The sequence below is a fragment of the Pantherophis guttatus genome, chromosome 2 (genome assembly GCF_059756535.1).
Source record: "Pantherophis guttatus breed Tessera chromosome 2, ASM5975653v1, whole genome shotgun sequence".
Classification (NCBI taxonomy): Eukaryota; Metazoa; Chordata; class Lepidosauria; order Squamata; family Colubridae; genus Pantherophis; species Pantherophis guttatus.
Genome location: NC_142064.1, coordinates 226,516,519 through 226,537,934, shown reverse-complemented (window position 1 = coordinate 226,537,934; position 21,416 = coordinate 226,516,519). Strand labels below are relative to the sequence as shown.

General features: G+C 39.0%; 2 protein-coding genes across 2 annotated transcripts in view; one reads left to right on the top strand and one right to left on the bottom strand.

Moving 5' to 3' along the window:
- The first annotated feature begins 669 nt into the window (after positions 1-669).
- On the top strand, positions 670-17,232 carry ZXDC (ZXD family zinc finger C). Its single transcript, XM_034431545.3, has 10 exons — positions 670-1,923; positions 4,054-4,206; positions 4,441-4,519; positions 4,821-4,951; positions 5,721-5,891; positions 8,077-8,762; positions 9,867-9,951; positions 12,462-12,616; positions 14,275-14,376; positions 14,712-17,232. The coding sequence occupies exons 1-10, from the start codon at positions 744-746 to the stop codon at positions 14,796-14,798; spliced, it is 2,829 nt and encodes a 942-aa protein (XP_034287436.2). The 5' UTR covers positions 670-743; the 3' UTR covers positions 14,799-17,232.
- CFAP100 (cilia and flagella associated protein 100) overlaps positions 17,226-21,416 on the bottom strand; it is a 32,093-nt gene continuing 27,902 nt past the window's right edge. The window contains exons 16-17 of the mRNA XM_034431546.3: positions 18,837-18,930; positions 17,226-17,740 (exon numbers count right to left, since the gene is read on the bottom strand). Of these exons, the coding sequence (XP_034287437.1) occupies positions 17,627-17,740; positions 18,837-18,930 (208 nt within the window). The 3' untranslated portion in view covers positions 17,226-17,626. The remainder of the gene's footprint in view (positions 17,741-18,836; positions 18,931-21,416) is intronic.

The following is a 21,416-nucleotide window of genomic DNA, read 5'->3' as shown; positions in this document are numbered from 1 at the left end:
AGGAAAACACCATTTACACACATATCAAAGTTTTATTTACGAGGCCTATTGTTAGTAGTATTAAGAGATAGTGCCCTGTGAATCTAACAAGTTACATGTTAATTATTGCTCTAATATCTTAACTTTGATATGACTGTAACCTTGTTGCTGGTATCCTTAAGATTTATATTGACTGTTTCCCTGACTATCATGAAGTGTTGTACTTTGATTCTGGACAAATGTATCTTTTATTTTATGTACACTGAGAGCATATGCACCAAGACAAATTCCTTGTGTGTCCAATCACATTTGGCCAATAAAAAAATCTAATCTATTCTATTCTATTCTATTCTATTCTATTCTATTCTATTCTATTCTATTCTATTCTATTCTATTCTATTCGCGATTATGATCTCCTGCTTGGGGTTGGACTAGATGACCTACCAGGTCCCTTCCAACTCTGTTAATCTATCTACAGCAATACGTAAATGATTACAAGATCCCTATTTACCTAGGAGCATAAAATCTCATGCAAAGTGGGATTTCTTTCTTCAGTTTCAGTGACGCTTTGAATCTTTCAAGATCTCCTCCCCACTTCTGATCTATCCTCCGGTTTCACGCAGAACACCACCACTTCCTGGTTTTACAGTCGGCCGCGCAAGGATCGACTCCTCTCCTGCGTTCCGCGCTCCGGGTTTCTCCGATCTCTCGGCCGGCTCCGCCCCGCGGCTCCGGTTTCAGCCGCTGCTACAGGGACCCCCAAGATGGAAACGCAGGGGCTGCCTGCCGCGGCGGAGGCGGCCCAGCCCGAGCCCGCCACCCAACAACATGGCGCCGGTGCGGACGACGGGGCTGCTGCCCCCTCAGGGCCTGTTCGCCGACCTCCTCAGCCTCGTGACTCTGCGGGGGCGGCGGCGGCGGGGGCCTGGGGCCTGGACGTGACATTCCCGGTGCTGCTGCTCCTCGAAGGGAAGCTCCCGGAGCCGCCGCAGCCGCCTCAGCAGTTGCCGCCGCAGCCGCCTCCGCCGGGACCTGCTAACTCGGGCGGCGTTTCGGCCGCCTTATCCCCGCCAGCCGGAGGCCCCGGGCAGCCGCCGGAAAGTGACGCTTTGCTGCTGGTGCTTAACTTGGTGCGGGGCGGAGCCTCCGGAAGCCCCTCGCGAGGCTCCACTCAGGATTCCCCGCCGGCGCAGCGGCCCCGGGAGGGCAAGGCGGGCGGCGAGGCGGGCGGAGAAGGCCAGGCCTCGGCGCCGCTCTCGGAGGGCGGCGGGCCTCAGGAGGAGGGTGGCGGCGGCCAGGGGAATTCCTCCTTTTCGGGCACGTTGACCATCAACAACCAGAGCCTTCTGGTGCGCTTCGAAAATGGGACGCTTAGCTTCGGAGGGCCGGCGCCGGCAGCCCCGCCGCCTGCTCAGGCTCAGCCGAGCGACGCCGACGCCGCCCAGCCCCCGGCTGCATCTTCGCGGGCTCCGGCGTCGTATCCTCGGCCGGATTCCCACTGCGCCGAGACCTTTTCCCGCAAGCAGCTTCTGCGGCTGCATCAACTGTCGGCGCGCGGCGGGAGCCCAACCGGCGCTGGGCAGGAGGGCGGAGAGACCGCGGCGGTAGCAGCAGCTCCGGCTTCCTCGGCTGGCGCAAGCCGGGCGGCGCGTCCCTTCAGCTGCCCGATTCCCGGCTGCTCCTGGGCTTTCGCCACGGCCTACAAACTGCGGCGCCACCTGCATTCCCACGACAAGCTGCGGCCTTTCGCCTGCTCTGCGCCGGGCTGCACGAAGCGCTTCACCACCATCTACAACCTTCGGGCTCACGGCAGGGCTCACGAGGAAGAGGCGAGGCTCAAGTGCGAGGCTTGCGGGCAGCGCTTCCCTAGCGCCGCCCGGCTCGGGGCTCATCAACGGCGGAGCCACCTGGAGCCAGACCGGCCTTACCGCTGCGAGTACCCAGGTAATCTAGTCGATCCGGACCTGGTTGGTTTGGTTTGGGCAAACTAAACTGCCTTTCGCGCTGCTCGTGTGTAGCCGTGAACTGGGGAAAAAGGAGGGCTATTTTAAGGGTGTAGTCCAGTTTCTTTCCAGATCTTCTTCGTATTCCAATTAATATCGAAAACAGAAATACTCATTGATATTTCTTCATTGTAAAATAGCAAATCAGGATCGTTTTATTATTTCTCTGCAGATTTCGGTGCAGTAATATAATTAATTTGTAAAATTAACATTCTATTATTTAAACATTTTAAAGAATTGAAAATAAAAAGAGAAAGGTAAAAAAAAATCCCTTAAAAGTGTTAGAAGTATACAATTATTTAACTTTTAATCCATAATTGAGTGCAGGTAGTCCTTGGGTTATGACTGCAGTTGGGATCATTGCTAAGAGAGATCATGTGATTGCATTGCTTAGTGACAGCAGTTCTGGTTGCCCTTGTAACCCAAGGGCCCACAAGTTCTTAAGCAGGAAGAGATGGGAACCCCAACTCAGGAGTGTAGAGAGGGTACACGGGTGTCATGGCAAATTGGCAGGGCCAATGGGAGGGCCAGTGGAGGCATAGAAGCGGTGGCAGAGGCCTTGGCCAGAGGACAAGGTGCTGTGGGCAGGCATGCACTAAAGCAGGGGTCTCCAACCTTGGCAACTTTAAGCCTGGCGGACTTCAACTCCCAGAATTCCCCAGCCAGCAAAGCTATTGAGCTATTGAAGCAAAGCTGGCTGGGGAATTCTGGGAGTTGAAGTCCGCCAGACTTAAAGTTGCCAAGGTTGGAGACCCCTACAATAAAGTGTGGGTGAGGTGCTGCAGAATATAAGATCTCTGGATTCTTGGATTCCATAGCTGGCCCCTCAAGGAGAAAAGGTAGCTGAACCAACTCTAGGGCAGTTTGTAACCTTCCTTGCCAGCTTCCATACTGAAGGGTCACAAATGTCGATCACATAATATGTCATAATTGCAAGCCAAGCGCTACAGCTTGTGACCACATAACACTGCAATGGCGAGAGTTTTGAGAATTGGTCATAAGTCGCTATAAATTTAAATGGTCACTGAAAAAAAGGATGTATGCTGAGGACTACCTGTACAAAGTAAAAGAAATACCCTGCAAATCACAAATTCACATCAAAGTATTATTATATGATAATAGCTTCAGCCTTGAACTAATTCCCAGTACTGAAATCTCTGTTGCATTATTACTTAGTGTGTTTTTTGTATGTTTATATGTTGAACATGTTATCAGAAAAAATACCCATGAATGTTTCTGTGACCTTTGATATGAACTGATCTTTCTGAATTTCTAGAGGGGCTCACAGACCTGCAATCCTATGTGTGTCCACATGGAAAAGAGTCCCTTTTTGTTCCATACAATTTTAAATAAAATATACTCTGTTTAAAATAATTACATGATATATTACAGAAAGTTTTTAAAAAGCTTTGTGGACTACCATAGCTGAATTCATATTAAGAGTACCATTTAGGGATAACAGCAAATTTGTGAAATGTGGTATGCCTGTTCTGATTGTAAAATGGAATATTCAGAAATGTATTATCTCTGTACACTTACCATGATTTATTTGAACTCAGATCTCCTTAACCTCAATTCAATATACCTTCCATTGTGGTACGCTGATTTTAAGATGACTTGAATTTATTATTATTTGGAATTTTTGTTGCAAATCTAAATTCTAATTTAATGTTATATAGGTTATCAGGAGGAACATTAATGGGAATTGGTAAAAAAATTGGCATCCTTTCCCATTGTAGTCCTCTGCAAATGCTGGATCTCAACTTCTATCATTTCTAGATACCTTAGTGGCCCTATTATGGTAGATTGGAAGTTAGATAATAGATTCTTTTGTTGTAATTTAGGTGGGTAGAGCAAAATAAGTCTGCTAGTATTCTATTTTCAAAAACTTTTAGTTGGATGAAGATGTAGAAATTGAACATGAAAACATTCCTTTATTGGCTTTTAGCAGCATATCTGCTTTTGAAAATTGTGTTTTTATTTGTAACATTGTTTTGAGCTATTGAAGTCACTTGTTTTGTTTGTTTCTGCTTTCCTGCAGAACATGGTTAATTGTTCCTTTTTTCTCTAGGTTGTGAGAGGACCTTCATAACAGTGAGTGCATTATTTTCTCATAATCGAGTCCACTTCAGGGAACAAGAATTGTTTTCCTGCTCCTTCCCAGGCTGTAACAAGCAATATGACAAAGCTTGCCGGCTGAAAATCCACATGAGAAGTCACACAGGTGTGAACTAGGGTAGTGTTAAAGTTGGCATTTGGTTGGCTTAAAGAACAATTATGTTGATTGGATGGATTTATCCTTAAAAACTGATAATCTGGTTTTAGGCAAGGATTTAATTGTATCTTGTAAAGAATTTGATTGGTAAAATCATCAATGTAAAGAAGTTAATGAATATAAATGCTAATCATTTTTGGAAACAAATGTGCTAGTTTTTGTATGCCTTTTTTCTTCCCCCAGGGGAAAGACCTTTCATTTGTGACTTTGAAGGCTGTGGCTGGTCCTTCACCAGTATGTCTAAGCTATTAAGACATAAAAGGTAAATATTCCAACTGATTATACTAAAAATCAATGCCATACACATATTATATACAAAATTTTAAAGAACCTGCAGTTTAAGTTTTTGGAGTTATAAGTTAAGTAATAGAAAATGAACTTGAATAAATGCTCTTAATAGACTTTAAGTTGAGGGGAAGCAGTCTGCTTAGCTAAAACATTTTTGGAGTCAAGTCTAATAATAGGCTTTACAAACTTATCAGACTTCAATCTATTGATATATGATTTTCTCAGTTCTGTGTACGAAGTGCTTGATGTTAATGTCAATTTAATTGCTCTTGTAGGAAACATGAAGATGACAGGAGATTCACATGTTCTGTAGAAGGTTGTGGAAAATCTTTTACAAGAGCAGAACATTTGAAAGGCCATAGTATAACTCATCTTGGTACAAAACCATTTGAATGCCCTGTGGAAGGTATTACTCAAACACTTGATTCTATTTCTGCATAGATTGATGATATGTATAAATGATCAAACTATACATTATATAGACAGAAGAATTGCTACTGAATTCCATGACAGGAAAGAAAATACTTTCAAATTACAACATAATTGTGAAGAAGGAGCTAAATAAATCTTTCTTCCAAAGGCATGCTGTTCCCTCAAAAATTATTTAATTTCAACACTTCTTTTTTATTTTTAGGGATTATAGAAATCCACAAGTAAAAAATAAAATAAAATTGGAGTGGGTGCAGGATGGAGATTTAAATTCTGTATTATATTTAAAGTTTCCACTGCCTTGATGAATGCATCTATAGTTGAATAGTACAGTTGTTTTAGTTAATTTGGCTCTGAATTGCATGCAGGGTTCTCACAAAATTTTGAAGCTGGTATCGCATAACTTTTGTTCTAAGATTTGTAAGATCACCTTTCAAATGTAGTCAGTATAGTTATCGCTGTCCTTCTTGTTCCTCTCTAAGGATGTGACAAGAGTACAGTGCATACAAACAATTCAAACTGGCTTTCTCTCCTTAGCAGTTTCTTAGCATTGTCATCTGTCTTGAGGCTTTATAAATCATTGAAAATTGAATGAGAAAAGATCTGGGGAATCAAAACACTGAGGCCTATGAGTAAGGAATTGTGAGAAATTGTGCTATCTGCAATCTCATAGGAAACTTTTATAATAGGGTTTAAATCTATAGGTATATATTATATTCATATGCTCCAGTTGTTGTATATTTCAGGTTGTTGTGCAAAGTTCTCAGCACGCAGTAGTCTATATATTCACTCCAAAAAACACCTTCAGGATGTGGACTCATTGAAGATGCGTTGCCCTGTATCCAGTTGTAGCAAATTATTCAATTCAAAGCATAGTATGAAAACACATATGGTCAAGCAACACAACTTTAGTGCAGGTATGATCTGCTATCTTAGAAGACTTGAGTTATCTGGGGATTTGAATAATGCATAGAATGTGTTATATCTAAAGATCTTGCAAAAAAAAGATTTCTTTATTCAAAAGCTAATTATTTGAGTCCGTATAACCCAAATAATTTTGTTATTTTGAATATACTTGATATATGTATAAACATTTTGTATATACTTGATATATGTATAAATATTAAAAACAACGTTTACTATTGATTTTTATAGAACATATAATAAAATGAATGATTTTGAGCTATAAGACATTTTATATCAACATAGCGTTAATTATTTGCTGAATGTAATAAGTAATGAAAACTGGAGTGCTTGTTCAGAATTGAGTGAGTTACCCAAGGATGAGTGAGTGATCCTCCTTGATTATTTAAAGATAAATTAATAAAGAAAAGATTGTAGTGATGTTACACGAGGTATTGTTTGGTGAAATATTATGTATATACTTTCATGGACAGACAGTAGTAAGGGGTAATTTTATGATAACCAGGATTGTGGCTTTGAAAATTAATGTATCAAAGGCCAAAATAGTTATATTTAACAAACAAAATGAGTGACTGATGGCAGGCTATACATAAATGGCAAAAATAACAGCAAGTAAAAGAATGTTGATAAACTCTTCATGAAAGATAGGAATATGAGTGTTGGATTTTAAGTAATCTCTTTCAAATAATGTATGCCCATCAAAAGAGACAAAGATGATTATGTCTATGGAGATTCTCAGTCATCTGGGTCATAGTTGTCCCAAAGGTGCTTTTTTCAAGAGGCAACTGGACTTTCTTGTTTTTCTTTGAAGACGTTTCACTTCTCATCCAAAAAACTTCTTGAGCTCTGACTGGATGGAGGGGAATGAAAGGATTCATATTCCTTGCAGATGGACCAGTTGTGTGCAAGGAATATAAATCCTTCCATTCCCCGCCATCCAGTCAGAGCTCAAGAAGCTTCTTGAATGAGAAGCGAAACGTCTTCAAATAAAAACAAGAAAGTCCAGTTGCCTCTTGAAAAAGCACGTTTGGGACAAAGGTGATTATGTCACTTTGTTCAATGGGAGCAAGAAGTGGGTATATTAGGAGAAGCATAAAAATTGAATGCAAAATAAATGGGTCACTTAAGTGAAACAATCATTTGTTTTGGGTATTGCTCAAAGGTTTTCTCAGTTGATACTACTACAAATACCTTCTTTATTATTGAAAATGTTTTCTGAATAATTCATGTAGAAATTCTAGTATTCTCTGTGACCTGCTTTTCCGTTTAGTTCAGCAAAGATTAGCAAACTGAGAATGACAATAGCAATGTTGTGTTTTGCCCTAAATTCTGTCTTACATAATAACAAAATGCACATAAAGGAGGGGTGGGGCTTGTGCCATAATGCTGCAAAGATCTGCCCTTTTATATGTAGTAAGATAACACAACACTCATACTTAAGGATAGAGCCTATACCATAATGCCTCCCTTCACGCCCTCTGTAAATACTGCTGGCACTTACTGCTAACTGAAAATCACTTCTAACACCATCCATTTTTGCTAGGGATGCATAGCATATTATTGAGGTCTGAATATGTGCTATCAGGAAGTAGGGATTATCTGAAATCCTAACAAAGTTACATTACCGTGGCATAGTAGCATTGAGTTCTGGCTCTACAAGAAGTCCTCGACACTGAAAAAGTGACTTATGACCATTTTTCACACTTATGACTGTTGCAGCATTCCCCCATGGTCACATGATTTACATTTGGATTCTTGACAACTGACTCACATTTATGACGGTTGCAGTGTCCAGGAGTCATGTGATCTCCTTTTGCAACTTTCTGTCAAGCAAAGTCAATGGGAAAACTAGATTCATTTAGCAACCGTATTACTGCAGTGATTCACTTAACAAACATGGCGAGAAAAGTCTTAAAATTGGGCAAAACTCACTTAACAAATTTCTCACTTAACAACATAAATTTTGGGCTCAATTGTGGTTGTAAGTTGAGGAATACTTGTACTGTTTTCTTCCAAATTTAAAGAGGGTAGTGTTGGCTGCTTTGATCAGAAAGGGAAGATCAGATACTTGGAATGTGGCTATGTAGCCAAATTGGAGGGAGAGGAAGGAGGCAAGATTTGTATGATACCTATCATACTAACTAGGTAATCTTATAAACATGTTTTGTTTTGTTTCAGATCTATTAAATCAGATGGAAACCATTGGTTCCCTCACACCTAGCAACGAACTTGCCAATTCAGGACAAAGTGACCTCAGCAATGTAGATCTGGTATCCCTTTTTTCTAGTGTATCTGGGAACTCCTCTGGAATTTCAGCTGATATGGCTCTAATAAACTCTGGAATTCTTACTATAGATGTCGCTTCAGTAGGCTCCACGCTTGGAGGCAGTCTGTCTGTCAATAGCAATTCCCTTGCTCAGACAGTTGACCCACTGATTTTAGTGGCCAGTAGTGACATTCCACAGAGCCTGGATAGCTCTCTTTTATTGGGAACCACCACCACCGTTTTACAGCAAAGCACTTTAAATTTGGATGAAGTACAGACGGTGAATGCAGAAGCCTTAGGCTCATTAGCATCTTTGTCAGCGAGAAGTTCCAGTCAAGACTTGCAGGGTTTGACTTCCAGCAATAACTTGTCAGTAGACACAGCCACTTTATCCCCTTCTAGCAGCCTTGGTGGAAACAATACAGCTGAATTATTAGCTCCAAATAAAGCAGAGCAAACTTTGCTTCCTAGCCTGGACGTTGTGGAGCAACAAGAAGGCAGCAAAGTCGTCACTCAGTATGTGTTCTCCAATCCTTCAGGAAGTTACAGTGCGCAAAAAGAAACTGATCTAAGCACGGTGACTAGCAGCTCTATTCCGGTATGCAATAACTCTAAGTAACTAATTTTTATTAGTATCTTGGTTTTGAGGATATTGTCATTGTGTGTGATTCTCTACCAGATCAAAAAAGTTTATGGAATGTCTGCCCCGAGTGAAGTCACCATATATTTTGTATAATGTAAGTGGCATAAATTGTTTCTGCCTGTGAAAGGGATTCAATGCTGTTACATGTTGTGCATCAAGTGAAAGAGGATAGATAGCAGAAGCTTAGAAGCCAATGCTTAGTTTTATTCATTACTTCCTTCTCAAACCATTGTAAATATTTAAAACTAGGTAGTGCTTTGGGATTGAGTGACGAAAAAGTATAGTGTATTCCATATTTATAGAAAAAGGCGTTTCTTAAAATTTTGCCCTTGTTAGACTTTGTTTTCTCCCTCATGCTATTGAAATATGCCTTTGATTGCATGACTTATTAAAATACACACTGATGTATATACAGGACTGCATGCAAAGATAGCTTGCAGAGTAGAATGACTCTTTTTTTTTCTGCAGCCCCCTCTGAAAAATAATCTGTTCTGCAGGGTTTTATATTGGCAGATGTTGGTGTTTTACAAAAGGAAGGGAAATTTATTTTGTCTATGGACTTAACCATAGATGGGGCATTGCAATGGCTCAGTGGTTAATATGCTACATTTGTTGGCTGGAAAGCCAACAACCCGAGTTGGAAACCCGAGCATCATGCAACAGGGCGAGTGCCCATCTTCGCCTAGCTTCTGCCCATCTAGCAGTTCAAAAGTATGCAAATGCAAGTAGATAAATAGGTACCACTTTGGTGGGGAGGAAGCAGCACTCCGTGACATCATGCTGGCCACATGACTGCGGAAATGTCTTCAGGCAATGCTGGATCAACAGCCTTGAAACGAAGATGAGCATCTGTAGTCAGCAACGTCTAGTGGAGTAAAATAAACAGGGACTCTTTTCCCGTGGACTTAACCAGAAGGATGCTACACAGAATTAAATATAAGCAAGGAAGCTGTTAGGGATTAATACATGTTATTAGGGGAAAATGGAATTCATAATGAAAAGCTGCATATCTTAACTACCTGGATTTAGTGATGTGAACAAACCCTTTTATCTCATCAGGAGAGTGGTGGGTCTGCAAGAACAGATTATCGAGCTATTCAGCTTGCCAAAAAAAGAAAACAAAAGGGAAATGGGAATGACGTAGGTGAGTATTAATTATTTCAGTACAGTATATTGTGTATACATCAAACTGGATCTAAGGATAGTATCATAGTTAAATTTAGAACCCTAAATTGAATAGAGTCACTTTGCTGTAGTGGTGAAGGCATCAGGCTAAAAACCAGGAGACCATAAGGTCTAGTTCTGCCTTACGCATCAAGCCAGCTGGGTGACTTTGGCCAGTCATTCTTTCTCAGCCCTAAAAGGAGGCAAGGGCAAACCACTTCCAAATGATCTTGCCAAGAAAACTAGGAACTTATCCAGGCTGTTGCTAGGACTCAAAACCTCCCCCCGCCTCCCCACCGGCCAGGTTAAATAGTGTATCCGTTATAACTTAAAATTTGTAATATCTAAATCTGCATTTATTAAGAAATGGCAAGCCTTCAGATGGCTGACGGGTACCTCAATTTTGAAGCTCCTATTGAAACATTTATCTTGGCTGTACAAGACATTTTTTAGCTTTGTGAGATACTTTTCTTCTGCAGCATATAAATACATACTAGATCCTTGAAGTTGAAACAATCAACCAACTCTTGATTAGCACACATTACCTATAGGTACCAAGTACCCACCAGACCTCTGAAAACACCATTGAACACATCCATGCACAACAAACCACTTGCTGAAATACATATTGAACCACTATTTACAAAGTGATTTTTAGGGTTGGGAGTGCTGTAGGCTACAGTATTTAGAATTCTTGCTCAGAGCAACTCATTCTCTCTCCCTCTATATATGTGTGTATAATTTTATCAAGAGTTTTTACGTAATTAAATGATAAAACGAGAAAAAGTATATAAAGTAGAAAAAATGATAGAAACAGTACAGATGAGCAAAGGAAAAAAACCATTAAAGAGTTGCTTCCAGTCTTCTTTATGGCAATTACAAGGGAGCTGAGGATAATACTTGATGCCCTGCACAGTCCTATGGATGCTCTGGCAGCTATTTGAGTAGGGAGGTGGCCAGAGCCTTGTACAGGATTGTGCCCATTCGAACTGTCTTGGCCTGTTGCTCCCTGTGGTTCACAGAAGACTTGAGGCAGCTGAAAAGGAGCTTCAGCTGGGCGCCTTGCTGGCGTTCTGTCATCAGTTGGGGAAGAGAGGGGGGAACACATGGACAATAAAGCTGTATACCTTTATTATGGGAAATAGGGAGGGGGGATTGACAGTTGAGGAAGAGCAGAGCAGTTTGAAAGCTGGTTCGTGCTGGCGCACTGGCATCTTCAAGGCCGTTTGCACTGAGTGTGGAATTTCACCAGCCCAAACACCTCAAAACATCATGGTATGCTGGATTGGGTATGCCCGGCAGACCCTGGGGGGAGGGCTAAGGGAAACCAGGGCTTATATTTCTGAATTGGCATGCAGGAATTTTAAATTCCCCTTGATTCTCCTGTAATCAAGCACCTCTTAGTAAAAGTGTCTTTTCACTTCAAATGGAGTCGCGAGTTTTACTTCCCTAAGGGATCAGACTGGGTTAGGTCTGACAATCAGCCATGCAGAGGAACTTTGTGCTTAACTGGTAGATAAAATTGCCCAGATCTGGATCAGTTGGATGCCAAGCATGGTTCAAGTCTTATGGAGATGCCCAGGGAATAGACTTAACCCATTATCTGGGACACTTTTACCTTGTTGGACCTGAGGAAGTGGGCAGGCTCCTTCCTTTGGGCTGTAAATACCTGTGAGCTAGATCCATGTCCCTCCTGGCTGCTCATGTGGGTGGCTGAAGCAATGAGGAATTCATCCTTGATGGGCGGTGGTGTTTACAGTTTTTAAAGAGGAACTAGTGTACCCTTTCCACCAGAAGCCATTACTGGGCCCCACCATTGTGGATAATTTTCATCCAATCTTAGAAGATGGTGGAGCTTCAGTTCCAGAGGATGTTGGTTGAAATTGATTATCTGGCCCTTTTTAGTCAGGTTTCAGGCCTTGATACAGGACAGAAACAGCACTGATGGCATTTTTAGATTAGGTAATTTTTATAATTCTTCCTTTCCAAGGCAAGTGAATATATAAGAGTATATGTAATATTTCCTCCTCTTCTGAAATACCTCTCAATTCTTGGGAATACGTTTTTAGAAGATGAAAGTAACCATGGGATGAATAGGTGTGAAAATAAATAAGGACCACCTTTGGTGGGAAGGTAACAGTGTTTCATGCGCCTTTGGCATTTAGTCATGCCGGCCACATGACCATGGAGACTTCTTCGGGCAGCACTGGCTCTTCAGCTTTGAAACTGAGATGAGCACCGCCCCCTAGAGTTGGGAACGACTAGCACGTATGTGCAAGGGGAACCTTTACTTTTACTCCTTTTTGTGAACAACTTGTATGCAGCCTCAACTATTAATATGCTTAACAACAGTGCTTAAATAATCTGCTCTATATATGGTAAGAACATATCTTGCATTCAAAGTTGTTCAGGAGAAATATTTTCAGATATGTAATGAAGCTTACTCCAGAATGTAGCTTTATATTTACAAATGCCACCTCTTTATTTCAGGCTCAAGTGATTCTGCTATAAGAAAAAGCAAAAATGATAAAGTTAACTGTTTTAGTCATGGAAATCGGTTATGCAGCAGTATTTTGCCTAATGGAAATCTAACTGTAAGAGATTCTTCAGCTGGCGCACAGTTTGTTCAAATTCAATTGCTTCAGGTAACAATTGGCAATTTAACCTATGGAAAATAATATTCTTTTTCCAAGAACATGTAACTGGGATTTGTGATACAATATGTTGGTGGAGATAGCTAGATAGAGCAAGTATGTTATGATTTGGTGCAGCAAATCCAAATTCTGCTTAGAAAATAATTGCAAAATTTAACTTTCCAATTATTATTTTTTTTATCACATGTCTAAAATTTCCATCTTGATTTTTTTAATCACATGATCACTTTTGCCATCCTTTTGATTCAGAAATAAATATTTGCAATTATTATTTCTTTGAAGAATGCTGGTAATAAATAACAGAGAAATGTAAAAAGATATATTTGGCAGTTGATAAAGTCAAGGAAAGGGGAAAAATGAATTCAAGTGCAATTTTGTGCTCCTCAACTAAGTGGCTATTTCTCTACCTGTGAAAAGAGAGATGTGCTACTAAAAAATTCCCTGGTACACTGCTTCAGCAATAAAGGTACTAGTGGTAGATGGAATGTTAGAACCATGAACCAAGACATATTTCATATCAGATTAGAAATTTCGAGATTCATTATTGACATTATAGGAACTGGCAAAGTTAAATGGGCTGGAATGAGTCACTTTGCATCAGAGAAGCATTTTCAGAGGAGAAAAATCATAGATGAAATTGAGCATTGCGAATACATGGGTGTCAAAGGGTTCAAAGTTCCCAAACAGCAGAATGATACAAACCAAGCTGATCAGTGTCACATTTTTTTTTAATTTATTTTTTAAAAAAATTGATTTATATGCCGCCCTTCTCCGGAGACTCAGGGCGGCTTACAATGCGTTAAGCAATAGCCTTCATACTTTTGTATATTTATGCAAAGTCAGCTTATTGCCCCACAAACTGGGTCCTCAATTTACCTACCTTAGAAAGGATGGAAGGCTGAGTCAATCTTGAGCCTGGCAAGATTCGAACTTACTAATTGCAGACAGCTGGAGTTAAATTACAATGCATTAATCTGCTGAGCTATCCAGGCTCTTTAATGATCTGAGCCTTCAGTTGTAGAGGAACCTATGAGGACTTGTAGCGTCTTATTAACATGGCATCATATAGATTATAGGAACTGCCTAGAATGCTAAAGTTGAAATTAAGATAATATTTGGAATATGGCTAATCCTTGCTTAACAACTGCTCTGTTTAGTGATGTTTGAAGTTACAAAAACACTGAAAAAGTAACTTTATGAGAGGTCCTTGCACTTATGACCAGCATCCCCCGGACATAAGTTCAAGTTGCTTCACAATCAGCTTCTGAGAAACAGAATCAATGGAGAAGCCAATAGTAAAATCACAAGTCACAGTCACATTATGTTTTGCTTAACAACCGTGTCACTTAGTGATAGTTACTGGTCTTAATTGTGACTATTAAGTGAGGACTACTTGCAATAGAAAAAAAAATGCTATAGAGGGAGCATTACTTGGAACAGCTCTTATTTTGCCCACATCATCAACAACCCTGCCTTCTGAAAGAAGTTGATGGCAATAGAATTTATTGATTAATATGTGTATTAAGTCAGTGTTAGACAATGATACCAATTGGGTTGCCTAAGTGAAAGTGTGTGGAGCTCCTAATTGAAGTTATTAAAGTGTTTTGTTAAATATATATATATATATATATTGTCTCCTTTGTTGCTAGGATGATTCTCCAGGAGAAGGAGATCTTCCATTCCAGCTCAGTTCTCAATCTTCCTCCTCACACTCTCAGCTGACAGTAGATTTACCAGTTCATATTCTTCAGGTACAAAACGTTTTAGTTTCAAAATTGGATAAAATGCAGCTTCAGCTGATTTTATTATACTAAAATTAACCACTACTTTAAGTTTACAATAAGGTTCCTTCTGTGTTTGGTTGTGTCTTTTAAATTTGGTAGGTTAAGGTAAAGGAGGAGAAAACAATGAAACATGTTGCAGGCTTTTTAGTGAGAGTTTTACCTGTTGAGAAATATGAGTAGTTTATTCCTATAAACAAAGTTAATAGGTTTTGAAGACTGCAGTGTTTGTGTAATCTAAGGAGTGTAGTTAATCCATTGCAAATTGTGAAATTCTGAACCTTTTAACACCTTGCTTTAAACAGGAGCCACACAATTCTGCTGAAGAAGATGCCAATTCTGATAATTCCCAGTTTACAGGAAGCACCATTAATCTACAAGACCTTGAATGATTGTGTTGGAGACAGAACCATGAGAACATTCAGACACTGAAGCATCCTGAGAAATAAGAGTCTGTTCCTGCTTTTAAAGGAAAAAGTGAACAATGGAAGCATGATCACCAGTGCTGGGATACTTGATGGTTATCGTGCAACAAAAATCTTGACCAGTAAATTTTATTTGATAAGGCAATTGGAGATCTTGGTATGTTCTATCTTAGAGTCAGGAAAAGGTACATATGGCAGAATTAGAGTCCTGCATTAGAGTGCAATGGTGATAGCCTACAGTGATTTTAAGAATAATTAAGAATTAATAATAATTCTCAAAATAGTAGATAACAATTAAGCTTAGCACTTTTTTTTCTTGAAATGAATCCCTAATTAAATTTTGGGTTAAAATGAAGGAATAAGCAGGAAGACCAATTTATTTTTACAAACTGACATTTTAAAGAGATAAGAGCATTAAAATAGTACCATACTCAGGGACAGTAAAGGTTGAATTAGTAGAGCAATGTGATTTCTTGCTCTTGCTATCTCTAATTTAGCATTTTACACTGAACTTGAGAAAGCTGCCTAGCACATGTTATTTCTTATCACTTTGGTTATGTTTACAGTAATATAAAACAGTATTGCCAATTTGTACAAAGCTACCTTTATTACATATACCTATCATGATGCATTTTTGGTCAAAAATAGGTTTTGCTGATTTCCGTAGAATTTACTCCCAAATTAATGTTGATATGATGATCTTATTATTTCCATACAGACTATCTGGCTGAAGACAGAGCTGCCAGCTAGTAACAGCATATAAAAGTAACATCTTGACCGAAATGGAAAATAACATCTTTAAATATATATGTTTTTAAAACACCTATCTTTTATTATAGATAATAGAATTAATTCATGCAAACTTTTAAGAAAAATACTAAGCTTTCAGCTCAGCAGAGAAATAAGATGTCAGTGTTTTACAAAAGAATTTAAGTCTGGAACTTAAAACATTTTATTCATGATATGCCACATGGCATTAAAATTATACATATGTATGACTTCGTTAAAAAGTTGTGTGAGCATTGTTGTTTTTTATACAAAGATATCCTACAAAGGAACACTTTTGAATTTTTCTTATTTATTTACAGTTAGGAGAAAATTAAAGGTTAATTGTTTTGAATATATGAGGAGTGAGCAACAAATATCTTTAAATTGACCCTTCTACCATCACATTCGAAATTTGTATTCTTGGAACTCATGCTTAAGTAAAAGTAGCCTTGCCCTATTGCTCTGCAACATCTCTAGTAGCACTGACAAAGAGGAAGACTGATCAACAGTCTTCTCTGGTCTTTAAACTATTACTGTGCATCATGTGGGCATCTATGCTTTGGAAGTCAGGAGCCTTAGGAAATATATTTCTTAGAGCTGTTGAAATCTGAAGGGAGATTCTTGAGCCTGATGTCCCTTTATACTATCTGGAATGGCTTTGGAAATACTATTTTCTACTGTGTTAATTAAACCATGGATAATTTCTGTCTTGGATTATTCACAATAGATTATTCCAGATTAAGAAGGTTTACCCATCAACAGAAATATACTAATTGATGCCTGTGCCTTTTGAACTTCATTTTCAGAAGAATGTAGTTTAGAAGCATTTTATACAGATTACATTAATTCAGAATTTCATTTGTGGATGTTTTTTAGAAAAAAAAATCTTGAGTGGGTATTTTTCATTGACTGTAAAATGTTTACCTGACTATCGTGACCTATTACTATACATTTACATTATCAAAACAAATTGTTTTTATTTCTGATATAAAACCTCTCGGTGAAAAAGTGAAGAAATTGCTTATTTTTAAACATCTTTTCTTTCTATCACCAAGGTTCAGTTTTAAAGAGAAATGGGGGCATTTTGTCCTAAACAATTGTCACCTCAAAAATTCAGTGGAATAGTTCACATACTTACTGTGATAGTGATCCTCTATAAATTGGAATCCAAGCACAACTGTCTATTATAAAGACACAGAGGTAGATTTAGATTAAATAGGTGGACCATAAGAAGCCTGTTTATTCCTCATATATTTTCTTTGAGCAAAAAAAAAAACATTTTGTGGTTTCCACAGTAGATGTGGCCTACATTTTCTTCAAAGTATATGTGAGTCAGACCACTCTGTTCTTTTTAATCCAAAGAGGATCCCTAAATTGGTAAGAATGTGAATTGTATCCATTTGTTGTGGTGCTTCTCCTATACGGAGTCTTGCTTATTGAAGAATAAGTAATTGCTTCTGTGGACAGACAAATGTGTTCTTTTATGAAGTTTATATACTCAGTTTTAACTCATTGTAAATTCCTAATGGCTTGAGAGCAAACATTAGATTTATTCTGGCAAAGTCCATTGCTGGCAATGGATATTTATAATCACGGAGTTAAAAGGACTAATAAAATTAATTAATGTCCAGTTCTTCATTTCAACTTTATTTTTGTTATGTCCATACAATCTGCTTAATTACAAAAAAAAAAAAAAAATGAATCTGATATTGAAGGTTGAATTTTTTAAAAAAAGAAATTAGTACTTGTCACTGGTATATCTATTTTCCTAGCTGCAAAACTTTAGATTAGTCTGTGATCTTTGATCACTTTGGTAGATGTTTTCTATCACTAAGTTAATTTACTGACCAAAAAAATTAATAATTTTACAACTATGAAAAGATGTCATCTATATTTTGATCTACTAGATGTCACTATACTTAGGATAGAGTAGCTTTCTCCCCAAATTTACAGAGTATCTGTTGAAACATTTTCTTGTTAGTTTGTCATTTGCTGTATGCTTCATAATGTCTTGCACCTTTTGACTGCTAAGTAAAGTAATAGAGCAGCTCTTCTTTTTCTTTATCGATCATCCCCTGATCCTGATCTTCTTTCTCCTTGAAAGCGGGAGGCTCAGAACGAAAAACTAATCTTCTGCCAGTCTAAAATATGATCAGAGGGACACTTAAGAACAACTCTGCACATTTTATACTGAAATAATCCAAATAAATTCATTTTGCACTAAGCGTGCATCAGTAAAAGCAGGCTCAACTTCTCCTGACCACCTTTTTTTTCCTGAGCAGTTTTATTTCTTCCTTCCACAAAGAAGTTTCTAACTATGCTTCTTCCCTTCTGTCATTATTTCATGCAATATGAGTATAATAGAAAAAAACATTGCTTCTTCCAGCAAGGAATATTCAATACTTACTAAAAATTGGCTGAATTACTATTCCAATTTTTATTTTCTTCCATTCAGGCATCTTTGTTTTAAGATTGTTCCCATTTATAGGATTGGTTTTCTTTTAGTCCATTGTGGTCAATCCCAATGATTCAGAACATGAACAACTTCCTCAACTCAATATTGCCCCCACCAATCTGGGTCTTCATTTTACTGATGAAGGATGGAAGGCTGAGGGAACCTTGAGCTAGTCAGGATCGAACTCTTGGTGGTAAGCAGAGTTCGCCTGCAATACTGCAGTCTAACTACTGCACCACTAAAGCTCTTATTATAAGTTGTCATAGTAATAGTTATCGTTACTATTTACTATTTATATGTGATAGTAAAGTCTAGAAAGGAGAAAGCCTGAGCTAGGTTTTCATTTTATAGCAAGAAATACCACTAACCAAAAATTCCTTTGGACTTGCAAGGTATAGAAAAAGGCACAAATGTAGATACTGAATCCAGTCAGACTTTATTCTTGTTCATGTTTAGACATGAGGGATTCTTGGTGTTTTCTGAGCTTCCTTGTTTTCTTGGAGATGTTTCATTACCCAAACTAGGTAATATCATCAGTGCTAGTGACGATGTTACCTAGTTTGGGTAATGAAACATCTGCAAGAAAACAAGCAAGCTCAGAGAGCACCAAGGACCCCACATTTCAACTTTGAGCTACAAATATCCTCCTTTATTGGTACTTCATGTATAGACAGTTTGGAACTAGATTTACAAAAGGCTTCGGGTGGAAGAATTGATAAAACAGTCTGAGCTACTAAAATCACAAAAGGATGCAACAGCAGGTGCTCAGGAGATAAACATACCTTCTTCTTAACATCAGCTTGTGCTCTTGCCAGGGCCCGCTGCAGCCTCTCTTCCTGCAATTGTCTCTGCTGCCTGATCTTTTCTTCTCTCATCCTGGCCAAATAAAAGAGCAGGTTAAAAGTTACAGTTGCAAGTCACATAAGCCCAAAATTGTCTTGGAGAATTCTACTGGTTTGTGTCATATAGAGAGCATTGCATCCACAAAGAACTTTGCTCTTCACATAATGCTACGTTGAAAGCCTCTTCTAGGATAAAAAACTGGCTCCAAAGGGATTAAATGCTATCTGATTCATTGTCTCATCTGATTCTGGGATTGGTATTGTATATTGACAAAATATCTGTAGTATGTACTCTGCAAAATGGACCTTTTCTGACACTTCATTTTATTACTTCTGTCAGAAGCTTTATTGAAAGCGCTGGTGCAGTTCAAACTCAGTTGCTGTGTCCTTACTAAACCTGTATGATTGACAAAAAGCAAACATCCAGATGATACTTATAAGGCCAGCTATTTCTATGCATGTAATGTAAGAACACAAGATTCATCCGTGTCATACTATTACAAGTTCATTTGATAGCAATAGTAATAGCACTTAGACTTATACAGTTGCAAGAAAAAGTATGTGAACCCCTTGGAATTACGTGGAGTTTTGCATGAATTGGTCATAAAATGTGCTCTGAACTTCATCTAAGTCACAACAATAGAAAAACACAGTCTGCTTAAAATAATAGTACACAAACATTAGATGTTGCCATGGTTTAATTGAACATAACATGTAAACATTCACAGTGCAGGGAGGAAAAAGTATGTGAACCTTTGAACTTAATAACTGGTTGACCCTCCTTTAGCAGCAATAACCTCAACCAAACGTTTCCTGTAGTTGCAGATCAGACCTGCACAACGATCTGGAGTAATTTTGGACCACTCCTCTTCACAAAACTGTTTCAGTGTAGCAATATTCTTGGGATGTCTGGTGTGAATCGCTCTCTTAAGGTCATGACACAGCATTTCAATCGGGTTGAGGTCAGGACTCTGACTGGGCCACTCCAGAAGGCGTATTCTGTGCTGTTGAAGCCATTTTTTTGTTGAATTACTTGTATGCTATGTCCTGTTGCATCACCCATCCTCTGCGGAGCTTCAGTTGGCAGACAGATGGTTGTATGTTTTCCTGCAAAATGTCTTGATAAATTCTGGAATTCATTTTCCCATCAATGACAACAATCCGTCCAGGCCCTGAGACAGCAAAGCAGCCCCAAACCATGATGCTCCACCATGTTTTACAGTGGGGATGAGGTTTTGATGTTGGTGTGCTGTGCCTTTTTTTCTTCACACATAGTGTTGTGTGTTCTTCCCAAACAACTCAATTTTGGTTTCATCTGTCCACAGTATATTTCGCCAGTAGTGCTGTGGAACATCCAGGTGCTCTTTTGCAAACTTCAAACGTGCTGCAATATTTTTTTTGGACAGCAACGGCTTCCTCCGTGGTGTCCTCCCATGTACTCCATTCTTGTTTAATGTTTTCCTTATTGTAGATGTGTCAACAAAAATGTTAGCATGTGCCAGAGATTTCTGTAGGTCTTTAGCTGACACTCTAGGATTCTTCTTTACCTCATGAAGCATTCTGCGCTGTGCTCTTGCAGTCATTTTTACAGGACGACCATGCCTAGGGAGAGTAGCAACAGTGCTAAACTTTCTCCATTTGTAGACTGTCTGTCTTACCGTGGACACATGAACATCAAGGCTTTTGGAGATACTTTTGTAATCCTTTCCAGCTTCATGCAAGTCAACAATTCTTGATCGTAGGTCTTCTGAGAGCTCTTTTCTGTGAGGCATGGTTCACATCAGACAGTGCTTCTTGAAACCAGTAAACCCAAAACAGGTGTGTGTTATTAAAGGGCAGGACAGCTGTCAGCAACATATCCAATATCATCACACTGATTGGAGTCAAGGTTGGCTCACTCCTGGCTCCAATTAGCTCTTGGAGAAGTCCTTAGGCTAGGGGCTCACATACTTTTTCCTCCCTGCACTGTGAATGTTTCCATGTTATGTTCAATTAAACCATGGCAACATCTAATGTTTGTGTAGTAGTATTTTAAGCAGACTGTGTTTTTCTATTGTTATGACTTAATGAAGTTCAGAGCACATTTTATGACCAATTCATGCAAAACTCCACGTAATCCCAAGGGATTCACATACTTTTTCTTGCAACTGTATACTGCTTCATAGTGCTTTAAAGCCCTCTTTCAGTGGTTTATGGAGTCAGTACGGTATATTGCCCCCAACCATCCGGGTCCTCATTTTACTGACCTCGGAAGGATGGAAGGTTGAATCAACCTTGAGCTGTTCAGAATCAAACTCCTGAAGTGAACAATGAGTTAGCCTGCAGGACTGCATTCTAACCATTGCCCCACCACGGCTCTTTGATGCTCTTACCATGCTTACAAAGCAGTTTTGATGGCAACAAAAATCATAACATCGATAAGATTAACTAGAAGTTGCACAGAAGAAGGTGGAGGAGGAATGTTATCATTCTGTTGAAGGCATCATATTGGATCCAACTCTGAATAGGGTTTTTATCTTA